The sequence below is a fragment of the Leiobunum rupestre genome, chromosome 9, assembly GCF_980474605.1.
Source record: "Leiobunum rupestre chromosome 9, qqLeiRupe1.1.hap1, whole genome shotgun sequence".
NCBI lineage: Eukaryota > Metazoa > Arthropoda > Arachnida > Opiliones > Sclerosomatidae > Leiobunum > Leiobunum rupestre.
Window position 1 is genome coordinate 35,874,934 of NC_143392.1, and position 21,401 is coordinate 35,896,334.

The window sequence follows — 21,401 nt, forward strand, 5'->3', positions numbered from 1 at the left end:
GGTTTGCGTTTCAGAAATTAAACGAATAAAAGGGTTATTGTAGTGATTAAATTATAAAATTTTCAAGGTCAAATTATGGTAGTACTGTAATTTAAAAGAAAACGTTTTTAATAATCAACTAGGCTAAACACCCAAGGCACCACCTTAGGCCCAAGTCAGCAAGCGACTTTTAAAGCCATTAATCCAGGTGGCCGGGTCACAATGGGTAGGAGGGTGGTAGCAAGCCCTACACGCCACGCGAGCCAACAGCTCCCTAAACTCACTATTACCTTTAACCTCAACAAGTTTTCATGGAAGGGGAAACCGAAGAGCTCGGGGGAAAACCCCTTCAATCAGCGGGGAAAGAACTTGCAAACTCAACGCGGAAGGATTTGTTCCAAGTTTTCACCCAGTGCCACAAACTGGGATCGAACCCGGCTCCTCTGGCTGCTAGGCGAAAGTGCTAACCACTGCGCGTTGCTATTTTATGGAACGCTTTATATTTCTTCATCATAGTAGTAAATACAAATATCAAACTTTGTCTCGCTTCAATATTTACAAAAACAATAATAATTAAATTTCCTGTCTTGAAACTATTTTCGAGTTACCAAATTTCTGTACTGACTTAACGGTATCTTATTACAGGGCTATTTCATCTCATATTCTAAAAAAAAAACAAATTGAGGCATATTATATTACGTAAGTTACCATACGCCGCTAACTCCATCTTACGGAGATTCCAATTTTTTTACAGTTTTATTTTATACAACATACTCTTCCTCTTAACGTAATAAAGAAAAACATCTTTACATCGATTTTTTTTTCAATAAATCTTCGTTCAAGGCTTCAGCGAGTTTAAATAACGTTATAGCTCAAGACTAAAAAAACCGGTGAAGGCTGTGTGTTTTTCTTAAAGATTATTTGCTTCGCCGTTTGTCGATTTTCGAGGCTAATCGGAGTCGGTGTTCTTTGAACGTTTTCACAATTTATTTTGTTTTGATAGGATGACGCGTTGGGTATTTTTTACACTATTTTTTTGAGTTCATCTTTAGAATAACGGGGGGTGGGGGATCTTAATAGAGATTGCATGGCTTCGTCGTATATGTTGTTGAGAACGCCAAAAAAAATGTTTTCAAAAGGACTATCCATCAAGTTTACCATTATATTATTTCTAAAATATTTTGATGTTTTTAGCCAGCGAAGCGAAGGAGAATATTCTAAATAGCATTTTAATTATTTTCCAGCATTCAGCGTGTCAGCCCCAGGCGCTGGTTCAGTTGCCAAAGACAAGTAGAAATATTCCTGAATGAGTTAGAATATTTTAAGAATGAGAATAGGACGTTGACCCGAAATATTTGTCGGAAAAATATTATTATATTATTATTATTAAATAATATTTTAATAATAGTTGAATCGTTCAGTTGTTCGTGTTTCGGTATAATTGTTTCAATTTATTTGAATTAGACAAGTAGCTGATTATTATTATTATTATTATTATTATTATTATTTTTTCAGGTTATGACTTCTTTTATTTCAATTTGGGGCTTTACATTTATTGAGTGTTGGAGAGGTTCATATTTACAGTTCTTATTATTAAATTATAAGACAAAACAAGTTCAAGGTTTACAATTTCGTAGTTCAAATTTTAAATGTTTACACACTGAGTTTTAATATTAACTCATTTTAAAATTCAAGATTTACACATTTTAAGTTTAAAGTTTTACACTTTTTAAGTTTAAAGTTTTACACTTTTTAAGTTTAAAGTTTTACACTTTTTAAGTTTAAAGTTTTACACTTTTTAAGTTTAAAGTTTTACACTTTTTAAGTTCAAAGTTTTACACTTTTTAAGTTCAAAGTTTTACACTTTTGAAGTTTACATTTTTACATATTTTAAGTTTAAAGTTTTACATATTTTAAGTTTAAAGTTTTACATATTTTAAGTTTAAAGTTTTACATATTTTAAGTTTAAAGTTTTACATATTTTAAGTTTAAAGTTTTACATATTTTAAGTTTAAAGTTTTACATATTTTAAGTTAAAAAAACTTTGTACATCTTTTAAGTTAATATTTTTACACATTTTAAGTTAATATTCTACGTCTAAGATTCTCATACTATATACTTAATAAAGATGTAAAATGTTTTGATTGAGAGACTAATTTAAATTAGAATGGTTAATGAAGCGATTTTGAGTTTGTCTGAGGTGATCCTTAGCCAGGATCAATTTCAAATTATTATTATTATTATTATTATTACTTAGGTTTATAATATTCAGAAATTCCGAAATTGCTCTAAATCTCTTATAAAATTGCATTGCTCCCGTGTTTTGAATTTCTGTTTATCATGGGGTAAATTGTATGATTAATAATGGTAAATAACTTAGTTATGTAATAAAATAATAGTAAAAGAGACGGGATACTACATGACTAAAATTTAAAAATTTTAAAAAAATTTATTTTTGGCGAGCTTTTGAACCGTAGTTCCCTTTTAAGTTGACGTCAAATATTTAGTCAAGCAGTATCCCGTCTCTTTTACTATTATTTTATTATATTAAATAAGCCATGACTGGGAAAATTAAAATTTACGATTAACTTAGTTATGGTAAATATTAGTTATAATGGTAAATATAAAATTGAAATAAGTCAAATTTAAAAATTTGTAATTGTAAATGTTTTTGTACTGTTTATATTTTTTTATTTAACAAAATTAAAACTTTTTATCAATATTAACCTTTTTACTGCTATTGGAAGTCATTTAACATTATTTATTATGCAGATATTTATGTTTTAATAAAATGAATATTTACCATTGCTAATGGTATTCATAATATTTAAATATACATTTTGGGAAAACTATAATATAAAACGCTTATTTTGATATGTACAATAGCAATCTTAAGTGAATCTACTGACGCACTTAAATACCCTCGTATATACCTTTTCAAAAATGTCACTGAATATTTTGTCAGTGAAATAAACTTAATCTGCACAATTTTCCCTATGGCATTTATTATAATTTACATATTTTCATTATTAAACGTTTCTAACCATTATTTACAGTGCAAGAATGTATTTCAGGGTTGCCACGGTATCTGGAAAACCTGGAATTCCTGGAAAAGTCAGGGAATTTGAATATAGGTACAAAAATCAGGGAATTTAAAAAATTAGTTTAAAAATCAGGGAAATGTCATGGAATTTAAAAAATTAGTTTAAAAATCAGGGAAATGTCATGGAATTTAAAAAATTAGTTTAAGAATCAGGGAAAGTCAGGGAATTTAATTTCGATGGCAAATAGAAAACTTTTACTAAAATATTGGTTAAAAAATACCAAATCTTGACACAAAATAAGTCAGGGAAAATCTCCGGAGATAGTCAGGGAAAACCTGGATAAGTCAGGGAATTTGATTCAAGAATGTGAAAAAACTGTGGCAACCCTGGTATTTATACTTCGGGATATAAATGACTAATATTAAAACGATTTTTGGCGTAGCTACCAAATCTGCTTATGCTCGAAAATTTAGCTCGTCAAGGTCAGAGTATTGGTGTTACACATTTTACTCTTTATCAAAAGAAGATGTTAAGAGAGTAAACTGATAAAGTCGTCTGCTTTTCTAGAATTTATCTGCTAAAATGTCCCCAGGCATTCATTTTGCTAAAACGTTTGTGCCCTCACTCGAACTAATCTCGACCACTGAATCAGAATAAAATGACATCATGGTGAATTAGTGGTTAGCACTTTCGCCTCGCAGTTAGAGGAGTCGGGTTCGATCCCAGCTTGTGGCACTGGGCTAAAACGCGGAATAACCTTTTCTGTGTTGAGTTTGCAAGTTTTCCCCGAGTTCTTCGGTTTCCCTTTTCCTTAAAAGCTTGTAGAGGTTAACGGTAGTAGTTAGTGTAGGGAGCGTGGCATGAAGGGCTTGCCACCACCCTCCAACGCATTGTAACCCGGCCACCTGAATTAATGGCTTTAAAAGTCGCTTGATAACTTAGGTGGTGCGGATTATTATTTTATTATTATTATTATTATTATTATTATTATTATTATTATTATTATTATTATTATTATTATTATTATTATTATTATTATTATTATTATTATTATTATTATTATTATTATTATTATTATTATTAAGTGATTAAAATCAAAATATTCGATTAAAATCAAAATATTCGATTAAAATCAAAATTGTCGATTAAAATCAAAATTGTCGATTGAAATAAAATAATCGATTAAATTCAAAATAATCGATTGAAATCAAAATAATCGATTAAATTCAAAATAATCGATTGAAATCAAAATAATCGATTAAATTCAAAATAATCGATTGAAATCAAAATAATCGATTAAATTCAAAATCAACAACTCTTAACCTACTCCGAAATCCGAGAACAAGCGAAAAATATCCCCCTATAGTATATACGCGCAATATGAACAATGTGACAACTCACGCCACAAAGATAGCGCCATTATTTCCACGCTCACGTTTTATTAATAACCATTTTGTTTCTCATTATATTTGCATTAGCGTTTATTCCGTTGGAAGAACTCAAGAACGTTGGCGGCGTGCTTGTAAGCGGCGTTCTGCCCTCTCCCTCAATGAGCGGACGAGTTTAGGTGACACCGTTCCCTCGGGACCATTTGTACCCGGCGGAAGAGTGTATCAGGATGCGGCCGCGTTTTATTACCACGTTTTATCACGCGTCCGCCCGTAGTCGTACGCGCCTTTTTACGGTAGTTTCCCCTTTTTTATGGTACTTGGTCATGGCCACTCTTTACATTAACCACTACAAGACCATCAGAAGAAAGAGAAAATAATTTTTCTAAGTGTTCATCTATTACGGGGAAAAAACGCTTAAAAAGTATATTTTCATCTAAATCTGGGAAAGCTTCAAAAGTATATTTTCAGCTAAATCTAGATTTAGGGACAAATTACTTTTCGTCCGTCTAAATTGCTTCTTCTGGGTCTAAGCGTAAATCCACTGTTCAGTGTTGTTGGGCTCTAAAGCCTCATTTTCATGCTCGCTGGTAGCGGGTAAAAATCGGCAAAACCCGCTTCCGCTACACACTTTTTAATTTTCCGCGTCGATCTGTTTCAAACAGATATTTTAGCTTTATTTTCACGCTTGCGAGTGGCGGATGCGTATTTTGATGATTTTTATCCGCTACCAGCGAGCATGAAAATGGGCCTTTAGCGTATTTTCCTCAAAGAAGGTTCGCGTGTTTTTTTTTTGGTTTTAACCCATTATTTTATCCCTTTTCGTGTTGCTCCGTCTAGTGGCTGAATCGCCGTAGATTACCGTGCTTTTCTCTTAAGACCGTTATTCATTTAAATTTCGCTTTAGAACGTGAATTAAGGCTGATAAATCGACATTATGCTAATAGAGAGCTTAAGCATTTGACATTATACGTCTAAGCTTTCCCTATGCTTAATTGCGGACTTTTCGTCCATCCAAATCGGTAGCGGCTTCAAAGCTAAAATCATGGTCTTTTTATGGACAGGTCAGCGTACTCCCCTATCGTCTTAATCGTTCTCTGCCTCTGGTGAGTGCATAGATAAATCTTCTGCTGTCGAGTCACGACATCTATCGACGGATTTTGGAATTAATATGATTTTAAGCTCGAAAATCAGAGTACCGATACTATGAAGGGTAGTATATTAGTAACTTGTTCGTGGGTGTGGCCTGTATCCGTTGCCATGGTAACGCTTTTAGTTATAATAAACATTAGGATTAAAATAATTTGTTTAATACAATTTCTTATATAGAGGGTGTTTCAAAAAGTTATGCAAATATTTTCAGGAGTTGTAGGGGTGAGTTGAGAAGTATGCCTGTTTTTTCCCATTTTCCTACGATGAGTGAAAAGAGCGCCAGAGAGCTTCCAAGTGTGGCCTACAAGCCCCTGGAAGTAGGCTACAACAAGCGCCAAACCAAGCCATGTAGACATGGTTCAAGGTCATTGAAATTTTAATTGTGGAACGCTTTATACTCCATTAAAATTTCAAATTCATACATAAACACTTTATGAGTTATTAGCTTGTATCGTTTTTGAGTTAACATCCTGTATATCGTTTTGGCTATCAGTATAGATGGCGCGAAACAAGGATTTTTTTCCTCGCTTGAAACTAACGAACGAGTTGCTAATAAAACCCGGATGTGCGTCAACCTCGAGGGGGGAATAACTCGCTGAAAATGTGTACACCAGTTTACATATTTCAAGAGATTACTTAAAAAATTAGAGATTACAAAAAATTACGTGGGATTACTTATTTCGAGTAATCCAAATAATATCATTAGAGATCTGATTACGCAAGATTATTGAAGATTACTAGAGATTACGCGAGATTACTCGAAATTACTGATATTACACGAGATTCATTATGATTACTGATATTACGCGAGATTCATTATGATTACTGATATTACGCGAGATTCATAATGATTACTGATATTACGTTTGATTCATTATGGTTACTGATATTACGTTCGATTCATTATGATTACTGATATTACGCGAGATTGATTATGATTACTGGTATTACTTTGATTCATTATGATTACTGATATTACGCGAGATTCATAATGATTACTGATATTACGCGAGATTCATTATGGTTACTGATATTACGTTCGATTCATTATGGTTACTGATATTACGCGAGATTGATTATGATTACTGGTATTACTTTGATTCATTATGATTACTGATATTACGCGAGATTCATAATGATTACTGATATTACGCGAGATTCATTATGGTTACTGATATTACGTTCGATTCATTATGGTTACTGATATTACGCGAGATTGATTATGATTACTGGTATTACTTTGATTCATTATGATTACTGATATTACGCGAGATTCATAATGATTACTGATATTACGCGAGATTCATTATGGTTACTGATATTACGTTCGATTCATTATGGTTACTGATATTACGCGAGATTCATAATGATTACTGATATTACGTTTGATTCATTATGATTACTGATATTACGCGAGATTGATTATGATTACTGGTATTACTTTGATTCATTATGATTACTGATATTACGCGAGATTCATAATGATTACTGATATTACGTTCGATTCATTATGATTACTGATATTACGCGAGATTGATTATGATTACTGGTATTACTTTGATTCATTATGATTACTGATATTACGCGAGATTGATTATGATTACTGGTATTACATTGATTCATTATGATTACTGATATTACGCGAGATTCATAATGATTACTGATATTACGTTTGATTCATTATGGTTACTGATATTACGTTCGATTCATTATGGTTACTGATATTACGTTTGATTCATTATGATTACTGGTATTGCGTTTGATTCATTATGATTACTGGTATTACGCGAGATTCATTATGATTACTGGTATTACGTTTGATGCATTATTATTACTGGTATTACGTTTGATTCATTATGATTACTGATATTACGCGAGATTCATTATGATTACTGATATTACGCGAGATTCATTATGATTACTGATATTACGTTTGATTCATTATGATTACTGATATTACGCGAGATTCATTATGATTACTGATATTAAGTTTAATTCATTATGATTAAGTACTGATATTACGTTTGATTCATTATGATTACTGATATTACGTTTGATTCATTATGATTACTGGTAATTACGTTTGATTCATTATGATTACTGATATTACGTTTGATTCATTATGATTACTGATATTACGTTTGATTCATTATGATTACTGATATTACGCGAGATTCATTATGATAACTGATATTACGTTTGATTCATTATGATTACTGATATTACGCGAGATTCATTATGATTACTGATATTAAGTTTAATTCATTATGATTAAGTACTGATATTACGTTTGATTCATTATGATTACTGGTATTACGTTTGATTCAATATGATTACTGGTATTACGTTTGATTCATTATGATTACTGGTATTACGTTTGATTCAATATGATTACTGGTATTACGTTTGATTCAATATGATTACTGGTATTACGTTTGATTCAATATGATTACTGGTATTACGTTTGATTCATTATGATTACTGATATTACTGATATTACGCGAGATTCATTAATATTAATCGAGATTACTGATTACGGATATTACTCGAGATTATTTTGGAATTAAGGATATTACTACTTTCTCCTGAGATTACAAGAGGGATTACCTAACGAGTGTACACCAGATTACTCAAGTTATTTCCCCCTCGTTTAACCTCTCCTTAAAAAGATCTTGGCCAAAATGATCGTTTTGAGACTTGGGCAACTTGTTTCAATCTCGAACGTCAATGCGAGGAAATTACAAAAATCCGTTCTTGTCCCGCTTTGAGCGACATCTGACGTTAAATAGCTATCTTTTTCTCATTTTTTCTTTCATATTAAAGACAGCGTCTAGGCCTTAAAATTGTCAAAGACGGAATGCGAAAGAATGCGAATGGGCTAGGCGTAGAATGTACCCTGTATGGCCTCATTTAACTTCGCTGTCTAGTTCGTTTGGGTATCGGTTATGGATAGATTGTGACTGAAGTCTGCGGGGGTGGGTCGGAGTTCGTTCAATTTCGGCCACCCCTTCCTTCTCTTATGATTTTGTCAAACGGGTGTCAAAACCCCCCTCGTCCCAATTTTGATTCTGACTGTTAAAAATTGCGCATTTTTTATCATACAACCGCTTTTTCTATATGAATATACAGGGTGTTTCAAAATGTTATGCAAGAATTTGAAGGAGTTGTAGGGGGTGAGTTGAGAAGTATGCCTGTTTCTTTTGCCATTTTCATACGATGAGTGAAAAGAGCGCCAGAGAGCTTCAAAGTGTGGCCTACTAGCCCCTGGAAGTAGGCTGCAACAAGCGCAAAACCAAGCAGCAGGGACTTTAAATACTGTTTAAGTTTCCTTTTTTTACGCTGGTTACCTCGATTTGTTTACAAAGTACTATTTACCTATCACACGAACCCAAACCTTAATGTTCGCGTTTCCCTGCTGCTTGGTTTTGCGCTTGTTGCAGCGTACTTCCAGGGGCTAGTAGGCCACACTTTGAAGCTCTCTGGCGCTCTTTTCACTCATCGTATGAAAATGTGGGAAAAACAGGCATACTTCTCAACTCACCCTCAGGGTTGGCTGATTTAAATCAACTTGATTTAAATCAATTTTTATATAGTATTTTTGAAAAAGAAAAACCTTGCCAATTGCTATAATTTAGGTTTAAATATAGTCTTTCTTGTACTTCCCCCTAATGTTGCATTGGATTCTACCTGTGGCTGGAGATTACGCCGATTGGTTTTCGTAAAGTACCAAAATACGTTTTAAAAATTAAAACTTTTATATGATTTTTAGCTTAAATTTAATAAATTCATTATACATATATTTAAAAATTAAAACATATTTTTTTTAGGTAAAATTACGATACTAAATTATATAAAACTTTGAAATTTTAATTAAAATCAAAAAATCAATAAAAATCCGATTTAAATCAAAAAAATGTATTTATTTGTTTTTTTTTTAAATTAAAAAAATTGCCAACCCAGCTCAACTCCTACAACTCCTTCAATTTTTTGCATAACCTTTTGAAACACCCTGTATATTTGCAAAATCGAAATTCATTTTTTTTCGCTATATGGAAGGGAAAAATTATCCTTTATTGTACCGACTTTTTATAGCACTTTTACGTTTTCGGTATAAGTCGTACTAAAAAGCAGTAAACAAGTAAGGAATTGGCCATAAATTTCGCTCTCTGAATCGCTTCGTTACCGTTAAAAGTGACTTTATTCGTTCGGAAACCGCTGGATAGGAAAGAGCTTACTTCTGATTTAATAACGAGGTTAAGAACGCGAAATACATTCTGGAATTCGTCTAGAATATCGGGCTTTATCAAGGCATATTCTCCGCGAAATATTTTTCGATCTTAACCTCTTCTTTTCGACACATTTCACCATCCACTTTCGAATGTCTTTAAAGGATTCTGGAAAAGTTAAAGAGAGAGTTAGGAATAAATATGACAGTCGGCGAAACCGCTGACTATAGGTTTTTTTCTTCAGCGCGAGCGACTAATAACCTTGCCATCAAAGCGGAAGCTACGGCGGAGGGATACGCGAAGGGAATTCCGCTAGAAAGAAAAGTAGACCCTGAAAGGATCCAAACTTTGCGTCTCCCAAAACTGCTTAAGCCAGTAGAGAATCCGCAGCCACCTTCTAAGATCCTTTACTTCGACGCTTTCAGCGCTTCAGGAAAACACTTCGAGGGGTACGTGTACCGTATATAGGGTGGTATACGGTGGTTTAGAATTAAGCATCGACGTCTAGGCCGATAGGGCAGTCTCGGGGCGTCCCAATTTAGCATCGACCGCCGCCGCTTATCCATCCCACGTATACTCTTTTAGGCATTTTCTTAGGATATCCCTTTGAAATATTTTTTCCTCGGGTGTCGTCTCGGGTTAAGGATGGAGAATGGAACGACGCCAGCACCTCCTTTCCCGACACGCAATCACTCAAGAGCGTCCGACAAACACTCCATCTAGCGGAGGCTTCTTTTCTTAAGTATTAAAAGACTTTGCGACGCGTATTTTCCAGGTCTCGTTTATATCAGACCTGGTTTGGTGGCTTCGGCTAGATGGCCCTTAAATCCGTTAAAATCTCAGTCAGTCGCGGCCATTGTTTTGAATACGACCCCAGCTTAATTAGCGTTATCGTCGCGGACTTAACCGTCCATTGTCACCGATTTAATACCGGGAATTATATCGGCTTAATCTCTTACAGTTCGTCCAACGTCTTAACAATGTTGTTAAGATGTCGCCCGATGAAAGACTCGGTTATGAGGACGAAGGCGCGTAATCTTTGCGTAAGCAGTGTAGTCGTCGCTAGTGTAATACCACGATGGCTTAATACATGGCGTGAGTCCGATCTCGCGTATTAGCTCTAATTGGTTTAGATTTTGAAAGCCTACGTACGGGCGCCATCTAGGGCCGGTTTCCGAAAGCGTATATTTTTTATATTTTAAAAGAAATTACCAATTGAGCATTTATCTTCTGATAATAGATGGCGTGTCAGTTATAGCGCTTGCGCAGATCGAATTACTGAAGTGGTGTATCTGCACGGGGCGAGGCGGCGTCGCTTTTAGATCCTATTCTATCGACTTCCGGTTTTACTGGGTCGGCGTCTTAAGGGAATATTAGAGCCAGTATTTCTGTGGTCGCGCCCAATGGGCTCCCTCCTGTGACTTTTGACATTATCGGTGCTGCTTACAAGGAGACGACCCGAGGTGTTACACACCGATTTTGTTCAAACTCGGGGCATTGGTAGACCTTCATGTAACTTGAAAAATCCTAAAGGGATTTTATTCAATGGGCAACAGTTTTGCCATGGCAACGAAAAATGTTTTTGACAACTTAAAATGGAAATTTTCCCATTGAAAATAACATGGGATTTTGACCGATTCCAAACATTTTTCAAAATTGAAAACAAATTAAAATACCAAAATTGACGAAAAAAATCAAAATTGTTCACATTTTTATCAATTTTTAAAAAAATTTTTCACAGGGCAATCGGTCAAAATCCCATGTTATTTTATGTTGTCAAAAACATTTTTCATTGCCATGACAAAACCGTTGTCCATTGAATAAAATCCCTTTAGGATTTTTCAAGTTACATGATGGTCTACCAATCCGCCGAGTTTGAACAAAATCGGTGTGTAACACCTCGGGTCGTCTCCTTGTGAGTGGTTTGTTGCGGAGGGGTCTTCGATATGGAACGCGTGGTAGCAAGGTTTTCAAAGGTACTTGAAAACTGAAAAAAGCTGGTCTTACGGCGTTCGCCGAACTTGGTCTCTACGGATTTTCAACAGACCAACGAAACGCATCGTATGAAGTTCAGCTTTTTGTGGTATTTCAAGCGCTTTGAGAAAGTCGGCTTTTGCGCCTGTATTTCTTGTCGATTTATTAAATTATAATATTTCCCGATAGATGGCGATAGTTTACGACGTCTTTTTTTAGTGTAATACGGATAAGTATTCAAATGGTTTCGTTTAAAGCCGAAACTTGCTTTAAAATTGGGGTTAAATTTAAAATAATTAAGTATGATAAATGAATTTTTGAAATTTTGCATTTAAATTTCATAATAAAATACTTAATATTGGTTCTGAACTTCTGACAGAAGTATACAGGGTGGTGGAAGCCTCAGCGTGGTTCAGCCTCGGTACTTCTCCTAGTACACCAGAGTGCTGCGGATGGAACACTTCTACAGGCGCTGGTAGGCCACAAATAGACCAATGGGAGAATTGGATGCCTCAGGCGTGGTCCAGCGTCGGTACTTTTCCTAGTCTAAAAAAAGACCAATGGAAGAATTAGAAGCGCATCCTCCAAATGCTTTTTCGGGTGATTGGATAAAGATGCGCTTCTAATTATGCCATTGGTCTATTTGTGGCCTACCAGCGCCTGTAGAAGTGTTCGACCCGCAGCACTCTGGTGTACTAGGAGAAGTAGCGAGGCTGGACCACGGCTGAGGCTTCCACCCTGTATAGTATATTTTGCTAATTTTATTAGCTAATTTTTCAAAATGCGTTTCGAAAGAAAAAATAGTCAAATAGGGCCTTATAAAATGGTCTATAAAAGGAAGTCATTTTTACATTTCATAACCTCAGGCACAGTAATACGTGTGGTGCATTTTCAGCGGCCGTGATGTTGTTTAAGCCGACAAATGTGAAATATTTATGGCTTATGGATATTACTCTTGGAAAAGATATTATATTCTTCTGGCTTTGATTATTTAAAAAAACTAATTTCAATAGGTTACCACTGCTTGTTTTAGGTTTAAATTTCTGAATTTTTGGTTGAGCCTCTAATATAATATTTATATATTTTATTATTATATAAATAATGATATATAATAATCAATTCACGACCAAAAACTATCGCAACGCCCCCTTGGTTCGCCATTGAAACCTAGATAGGTAGCGTCTAAAGCAGACGCTATTAGGTTTTCCTCATCGTTAACTAAAAAACGATACGGGACCAATAACTCAAAATTTGTTTTAACTAGGAGAAATTTTCAGGGCACATAGAACGTGCAGGGGGTCACTTTGAAAACGGAAATTCAAGGTCATTTAAAATTTATCTCGAGAACCATTAGAGATGCAAAGTTGGTTTCAATTATAGAAAAGTATTTCCCGTCACATATGAGGTCTAAATAGCTTTGATACCACCTAATTTGACCAATAACCAGTCGAGGGAATTTAGACAAAAACCGGAAGGTCGTGATAAGATAATGTACAAGAGACCAGGTTAAAGGACTAGTAACTCGAAAATTACTCATGTTAGAATATCAAAATTTGCTTGACATACTCATCTTAAAGGAATTCTTTAGAATTTGTAAATTCGGATGACATTCAACCCATGGTTCAAGGTCAATCGAAGTTTATCTCGAGAACCAATGAATTTAGAGAAATGCAAATTTTTATACTCTGGAATGAGTATTATTCGAGTTATTAGCCCTTTAACCTGGTCTTTGGTACATTATTTTCATCGCGCCTTTCCTGTTTTTGTCTAAATTCTTTCTGTTATTGGTCAAATAAGGAAGGATCAAAGTTATTTACATCTAAAATGTGACAGGAAACACTTTTCTAATTGAAACCAACTTTTTATCTCTAATGGTTCTTGAGGTAAATTTTAAATGACCTTGAAGACATGGTTCAAGGTAATGGAAATGTCCCTTGTCAAGTGAGCCCCTGCACGTTCTATGTATCCTGAAAGTTTCAAATTCCTAGCTTAAATTCATTTGGAGTTATTAGCATTGTATCGTTTATTAGTTATCAACCTGTATGTAAATTTGACTTTATAAATAATGATACTTGCATTTTAATGTAATTTTTGCATCGCTTGCTTTGATAAGTTTATTTAAGAAAGAACGTTTTTATAACTTTTTAATTTAGACGTCAGTTGTATTGAACCAATGATAAAACAGGATGATTTAAAAAAAATTCGGTTTAAAGTTATCAATTACTTCGCCTCATGTAAACTTTTGTAGGAATAAACGTGTAGGCTACTTAAGCCTACGTTTTTACTTAAAAATTATTACCCTAAGTAACATAATAACAATAAGTATGACGATTAGCTAGAGTTGTAAGTCGGAAAATGACCGAGTCCTTTTTCCGGAAAATTTTCCGTATTTTTCCGAAAAAAATAAAAAACACTTTTAATTCCATGATTAGTCTAATATTGTTTGCAAATTTAAATTAAGCGGCATTTTCGCCTCATTTTTTCGAATCTAAAAGTAAAACTAAACTTCTAGACTAGCTTTGAACTGATTAACAATGTAACACTATTAATGTTTTGTAGTATGTTTACTGATTTTAGACATTTTATATCGATAAAAAGTTAAAAACATTAAAAAACCCTTAAAAATAAATTTATGTTTCAATTTTTTATTTTTCCGATTTGCGGAAAGTTTTCCGCATTTTTTTTTCCGGAAAATTAACAACTCTACAATTAGCCAAAATCATCTTCGATCTAATTTTCCGAGGTATTGCGCAATTAAGATTTAGTTAAGCACAGAGCTTTCTAGTGTTTAAATATTACCAAGGAAAAATCTACTACTACCAAGGACAACAACATACTACTCAATTCGGGTGAAAGTCCAAATCGGAGCTTGGCGAAAATGCCAGTGTCGAAAAAAGATTCGGTCAGGAAATTGGCATTAAAACAATAGGAAGTTTCATACTTATTTTAATTATGTTAAATTATTTAACATTTTTTAATATCATTTTTATAACTTCATTAAAAAGAAGTATCTTTATAACTCCATTAAAAAGAAGTATCTTTATAACTCCATTAAAAAAAGTATCTTTATAACTTCATTAAAAAAAGTATCTTTATAACTTCATTAAAAAAAGTATCTTTATAACTTCATTAAAAAGAAGTATCTTTATAACTCCATTAAAAAACTATCTTTATAACTTCATTAAAAAAAGTATCTTTATAACTTCATTAAAAAGAAGTATCTTTGTAACTTCATTAAAAAAGTATCTTTATAACTCCATTAAAAAACTATCTTTATAACTTCATTAATAAAAGTATCTTTATAACTTCATTAAAAAGAAGTATCTTTATAACTCCATTAAAAAAAGTATCTTTATAACTCCATTAAAAAAACTATCTTTATAACTTCATTTAAAAAAGTATCTTTATAACTTCATTAAAAAAAGTATCTTTATAACTCCATTAAAAAACTATCTTTATAACTTCATTAAAAAAGTATCTTTATAACTTCATTAAAAAGAAGTATCTTTATAACTCCATTAAAAAAACTATCTTTATAACTTCATTAAAAAAATATCTTTATAACTTCATTAAAAAAATATCTTTATAACTTCATTAAAAAGAAGTATCTTTGTAACTTCATTAAAAAAGTATCTTTATAACTCCATTAAAAAACTATCTTTATAACTTCATTAAAAAAAGTATCTTTATAACTTCATTAAAAAAGTAACTTTATAACTCCATTAAAAAAACTATCTTTATAACTTCATTAAAAAAAGTATCTTTATAACTTCATTAAAAAAAGTATCTTTATAACTTCATTAAAAAGAAGTATCTTTATAACTCCATTAAAAAACTATCTTTATAACTTCATTAAAAAAAGTATCTTTATAACTTCATTAAAAAAGTATCTTTAAAACTTCATTAAAAAGAAGTATCTTTATAACTCCATTAAAAAAACTATCTTTATAACTTCATTAAAAAAAGTATCTTTATAACTTCATTAAAAAGAAGTATCTTTATAACACCATTAAAAAAACTATCTTTATAACTTCATTTAAAAAAGTATCTTTATAACTTCATTAAATAAAAGTATCTTTATAACTCCAATAAAAAAACTATCTTTATAACTTCATTAAAAAAAGTATCTTTATAACTTCATTAAAAAGAAGTATCTTTATAACTCCATTAAAAAAACTATCTTTATAACTTCATTAAAAAAAGTATCTTTATAACTTCATTAAACAACTATCTTTATAAATTCATTAAAAAAAGTATCTTTATAACTTCATTAAAAAAGTATCTTTATAACTTAATTTTAAAAAGTATCTTTATAACTTCATTAAAAAAGTATCTATATAACTTCATTAAAAAGAAGTATCTTTGTAACTTCATTAAAAAAAGTATCTTTATAACTCCATTAAAAAAATTATCTTTATAACTCCATTAAAAAAACTATCTTTATAACTTCATTAAAAAAAGTATCTTTATAACTTCATTAAAAAGAAGTATCTTTATAACTCCATTAAATAAAAGTATCTTTATAACTTCATTAAAAAGAAGTATCTTTATAACTCCATTAAAAAAGTATCTTTATAACTCCATTAAAAAAACTATCTTTATAACTTCATTAAAAAGTATCTTTATAACTTCATTAAAAAGAAGTATCTTTGTAACTTCATTAAAAAAGTATCTTTATAACTCCATTAAAAAACTATCTTTATAACTTCATTAAAAAAAGTATCTTTATAACTTCATTAAAAAGAAGTATCTTTATAACTCCATTAAAAAAAAGTATCTTTATAACTTCATTAAAAAAACTATCTTTATAACTTCATTAAAAAAAGTATCTTTATAACTTCATTAAAAAAAAGTATCTTTATAACTCCATTAAAAAAACTATCTTTATAACTTCATTAAAAAAAGTATCTTTATAACTTCATTAAAAAGAAGTATCTTTGTAACTTCATTAAAAAAGTATCTTTATAACTCCATTAAAAAACTATCTTTATAACTTCATTAAAAAAAGTATCTTTATAACTTCATTAAAAAAAGTAACTTTATAACTCCATTAAAAAAACTATCTTTATAACTTCATTAAAAAAAGTATCTTTATAACTTCATTAAAAAAAGTATCTTTATAACTCCATTAAAAAGAAGTATCTTTATAACTCCATTAAAAAACTATCTTTATAACTTCATTAAAAAAAGTATCTTTATAACTTCATTAAAAAAGTATCTTTAAAACTTCATTAAAAAGAAGTATCTTTATAACTCCATTAAAAAAACTATCTTTATAACTTCATTAAAAAAAGTATCTTTATAACTTCATTAAAAAGAAGTATCTTTATAACACCATTAAAAAAACTATCTTTATAACTTCATTTAAAAAAGTATCTTTATAACTTCATTAAATAAAAGTATCTTTATAACTCCAATAAAAAAACTATCTTTATAACTTCATTAAAAAAAGTATCTTTATAACTTCATTAAAAAGAAGTATCTTTATAACTCCATTAAAAAAACTATCTTTATAACTTCATTAAAAAGTATCTTTATAACTTCATTAAAAAGAAGTATCTTTGTAACTTCATTAAAAAAGTATCTTTATAACTCCATTAAAAAACTATCTTTATAACTTCATTAAAAAAAGTATCTTTATAACTTCATTAAAAAGAAGTATCTTTATAACTCCATTAAAAAAAAGTATCTTTATAACTTCATTAAAAAAACTATCTTTATAACTTCATTAAAAAAAGTATCTTTATAACTTCATTAAAAAAAAGTATCTTTATAACTCCATTAAAAAAACTATCTTTATAACTTCATTAAAAAAGTATCTTTATAACTTCATTAAAAAGAAGTATCTTTATAACTCCATTAAAAAAACTATCTTTATAACTTCATTTAAAAAAGTATCCTTTTAACTTCATTAAAAAAAGTATCTTTATAACTCCATTAAAAAAACTATCTTTATAACTTCATTAAAAAGAAGTATCTTTATAACTCCATTAAAAAACTATCTTTATAACTTCATTAAAAAAAGTATCTTTATAACTTCATTAAACAACTATCTTTATAAATTCATTAAAAAAAGTATCTTTATAACTTCATTAAAAAAAGTATCTTTATAACTCCATTAAAAAAACTATCTTTATAACTTCATTAAAAAAACTATCCTTATAACTTCATTAAAAAAAGTATCTTTATACAAAATGAGACATTTCCAAGATGACAGTATTTAAAATATAAGAAATATATAATTAAGAACTCAAATTAGACGCGGTCACCGAACGAGCCAGAGTGGAAATCTGTAAAGACATCCGGTTCAAATTGAATGACTCATTTCCGAATTGGGAACTTTGAACGCCAAGATTCGAAGCGCGGGTGACGTATGTCGAGATTACAGAGACAGATACGTCGTAGGATTGGGACCATTAAATACAGGGGGCGATCTTCTCCAATTAGTGATTCGGAACGCCATTGGGAATAGGCAGTCTTTCACTCTAGTGAGGTTTCAATAACGTAAATCGATAAATTCCCGCCATGATCATCTAGATTCCAAATATTTGTAATAAGAGGGAACGAATGTCATATCGTTGTCCTAACTGGTTGAGGGAGGCTGACGTGTCATCGCGGTGGCCCCATCTAGCGAAAGAAATGCCAATGAATAGTTGGGTTCTCTACCCCTCCCATCCGTAGTGTAAGGCGTTAGGGTCGAAGGAACGCGTCCTTCTCCGAAATATAAGAAGACGGAGAGACTTTGGAAGGTGAGAAGCCTTCTCTGGCGAGATATTTTCTCGCTGGCTCGGGGTCCCTGGTTATCCATCAAACGCCAACCGTTTTTGACATTTTCGCGGGGAGGGACGTACCACGTATCGTCCGTCCGTCCGTCCGCCCTTAACTGGGGCTAACGCTATTTTATCAGTCTGCGGCGAGATTCCCTTTGGGCATTAAATTGCCAAAGATGAAAAGAAGCAGTTTTATACCCCGAGTTTCTGTCTAGGATATTTTTTCTTCCTTCCAAACGCGAATCTCTAAGTACAGCGCGGAGATAGTCCCTTTTCTTTAACTTACGGGAATAGGGTCGTCGTCTACTAGAAAAACATTGAACCCGTTTTCTTTGATCTCGGGTATAACGATCTTCCTTTCCTTCGGGGCTGAGATGTTCGTAACGACTCCCGCCCGTACTCGAAATTAACGAGGGATTTGTCTTATTTGATGTTTTCTCTATAGGCCCGTTGGCCGTTATTTCTTTTAAGATGATTGATTTTCGCCTCATTGTTTTTCGTTCCAGAATAGTCCTCCAGGAGCGCTAGGAGTGTCTCCGCTGACCAGGCCTTCCGTGGCCATGATGGTCGATGGTAGTCCGCGTCGAGTCCAAGTGGCCGCTTCGACCAGCCCTCACGGTGAGTCCTCGCAGCCTTCTTCATCCGGAAATGGATTCAGAGCACCCGCGGAATCCAGAGGTGAGAATCTCCGTCAGTCCCTGGATTAACTAACTAGCTTCGTTAAAGGATGTACTCTCTTTACTTAGATGTTGGTTGCACGTTTTACCTTCCATTACCATAGTAAAGAGTTGTTGGTTTCAAAATCCCCCTGACATTACCATGGTAACGCTGGATCTACGCGGAAGCGGATTTCGAGTGATCTCTCGGTTCGTAACCTTGGTGATGGTTTGGTTGGGTTTAGAAAACAACCTTCTCCTCTAACGAGGAGTGTACCCGAGGTGTAAATCACCGATTTTGATGAAACTCGGGGGGGTAAGTAGACCTTAGGGTAAAATGAATTTTCACCAAGGGAAAAGTTACGCTGGGCTTCCGTTTTGCTATGGCAACCGAAAATGTTTTTGACAACTTAAAATGAAAAAATCTACATTTAAAAAAGCATTTTGGTCAATTTAGCCAATTTTTGTCGATTTCAAAAACAAATTATTTGACAATACCCTATTTAGGTAAAATTTTAAAATATTCCTTTATTTATCAAATTCAATGAATTTTTCTCAATATTACCCAAACTTGATGAATTTCACCCAAAAGTGTTCAAATTTAGCATTTTAGTTGAAATTTAAATTTTTTATTTTTTTTTTGAGTTTTTAAAATTTTCAACCGAGAAAATCCCATGCTTTTTTAAATGTAGATTTTTTCATTTTAAGTTGTCAAAAACATTTTCGGTTGCCATAGCAAAACGGAAGCCCAGCGTAACTTTTCCCTTGGTGAAAATTCATGTTACCCCAAGGTCTACATACCCCCCGAGTTTCATCAAAATCGGTGATTTACACCTCGGGTACACTCCTCGTAAGTGGAATTCGTAACGCCAAGCTCGCCGCATTTTCACTTTGAGGGTACAACCTTTATCGAATCTAGTTAATTAAATGCAGTTGAGTGACTATGAATCTCATTTTTAACGTTATGTGACTATTGTTAAGAACTAATTACGTCAATCAGCACACAAATTTGTCTTTCATATTTTTAAGCGATCTTACCGAGGTGTGTTTTAAACTTTAACCTCGAATATGACACACGGTTCACACCACAGATGTAACAGTGGTGACTGGATAGGGGGTACAGCGGTACAGAGTTCTTCCATAAAAACTTGTTTAGTTTAACGGTAATACTTCTTTCCATAAAATCCTCCCCGACTGTCTTGCCGAACATTGCTGCCAGAACTTGGGCAATATAAAGAAAAACCGGTTGTAAGTCCAGTTGCGGTCCCACAAATTTTATATTTTACTTTGATGGGGATTTTATGGAAACATCTATAGTGAGTGTAGGGAGCTGTTGGCTCGCTTGGCCACCATCCTCCTACGCATTATAACCCGACCAAATGAATTAATGGCATTAAAAGTCGCAAGATGACTTGGGCCTACGGTGATGCCAAGGGTACTAGCCTAGCTGATTATCTTTATTTTACCCCCTCCCCAGATTTCAGTCAAGGGCACCAGCTTCCCCCCCCCCCCCAAATTGTACTCCCAAAAATATCATAAATTACATTTCAGTCTATAATTTACCAAATTTCTCTAAAGGAGGAGTCACGGAAAATAATAAATGTGTGAACAAATAAATTTAATTTTAGATATTGTGTGGTAAAGTGGGGTACACGAGGACAGTCACAGAGTAAAGATTTGGCCAATGTATTTTTAAATTTTTAGTGGGGTTCAATTTTTGTACCCCACCAAATATTTTCCTTCCTTCGAAAGAGTTCCTCGGTAGATCTATTTATATTCAAATTTGCATTGAACCGGTGTTCAATGCAAATTCTTACTACGATCAAAAACATATCGCGATTTCAGTCCGGGGATCTGGAAGGGTCGTTTTAATAAGCGATTGTACTCTCATATACCCCAAAAACTTAGCTTTAAGAATTTAGAAAATAAGTTGTCGTTGTAACTGACATTTGGTTACTAAGGCAGACTGCGTTCAGTAAGACTCAACGGGGAGGAAACAGTTTTTACGATTGCTATAAATTCAGTGAGGAATCCATACTTCTACTTGGAATGCTTATAGCGGCAGATTTTCGTCTCGATGTGGCTGACGGTTTTTTTTGACGTCACTATGTTAACTAAACAAACAACAACGTCACTGTGAGAGGGGAGCGCGCGCAGAGGGGATTTTTTCTCTCGTAGGCGGGGCCAAAGCCGTCAGAGTTATCTTACCATA

The 21,401-nt window shown here is 32.7% G+C and overlaps 1 protein-coding gene across 6 annotated transcripts in view; it reads left to right on the top strand.

The window, feature by feature from the left end:
- Window positions 1-21,401, top strand: part of Cngl (Cyclic nucleotide-gated ion channel-like) — a 190,367-nt gene that overhangs the window by 110,506 nt on the left and 58,460 nt on the right. For 5 of the 6 annotated variants that reach the window (XM_090158261.1, XM_090158263.1, XM_090158262.1 and 2 more), the window contains exon 3: window positions 19,040-19,211. In XM_090158261.1, coding sequence (XP_090014387.1) covers window positions 19,040-19,211 — 172 coding nt within the window. The remainder of the gene's footprint in view (window positions 1-19,039; window positions 19,212-21,401) is intronic. The other variant, XM_090158264.1, reaches the window with a different exon arrangement.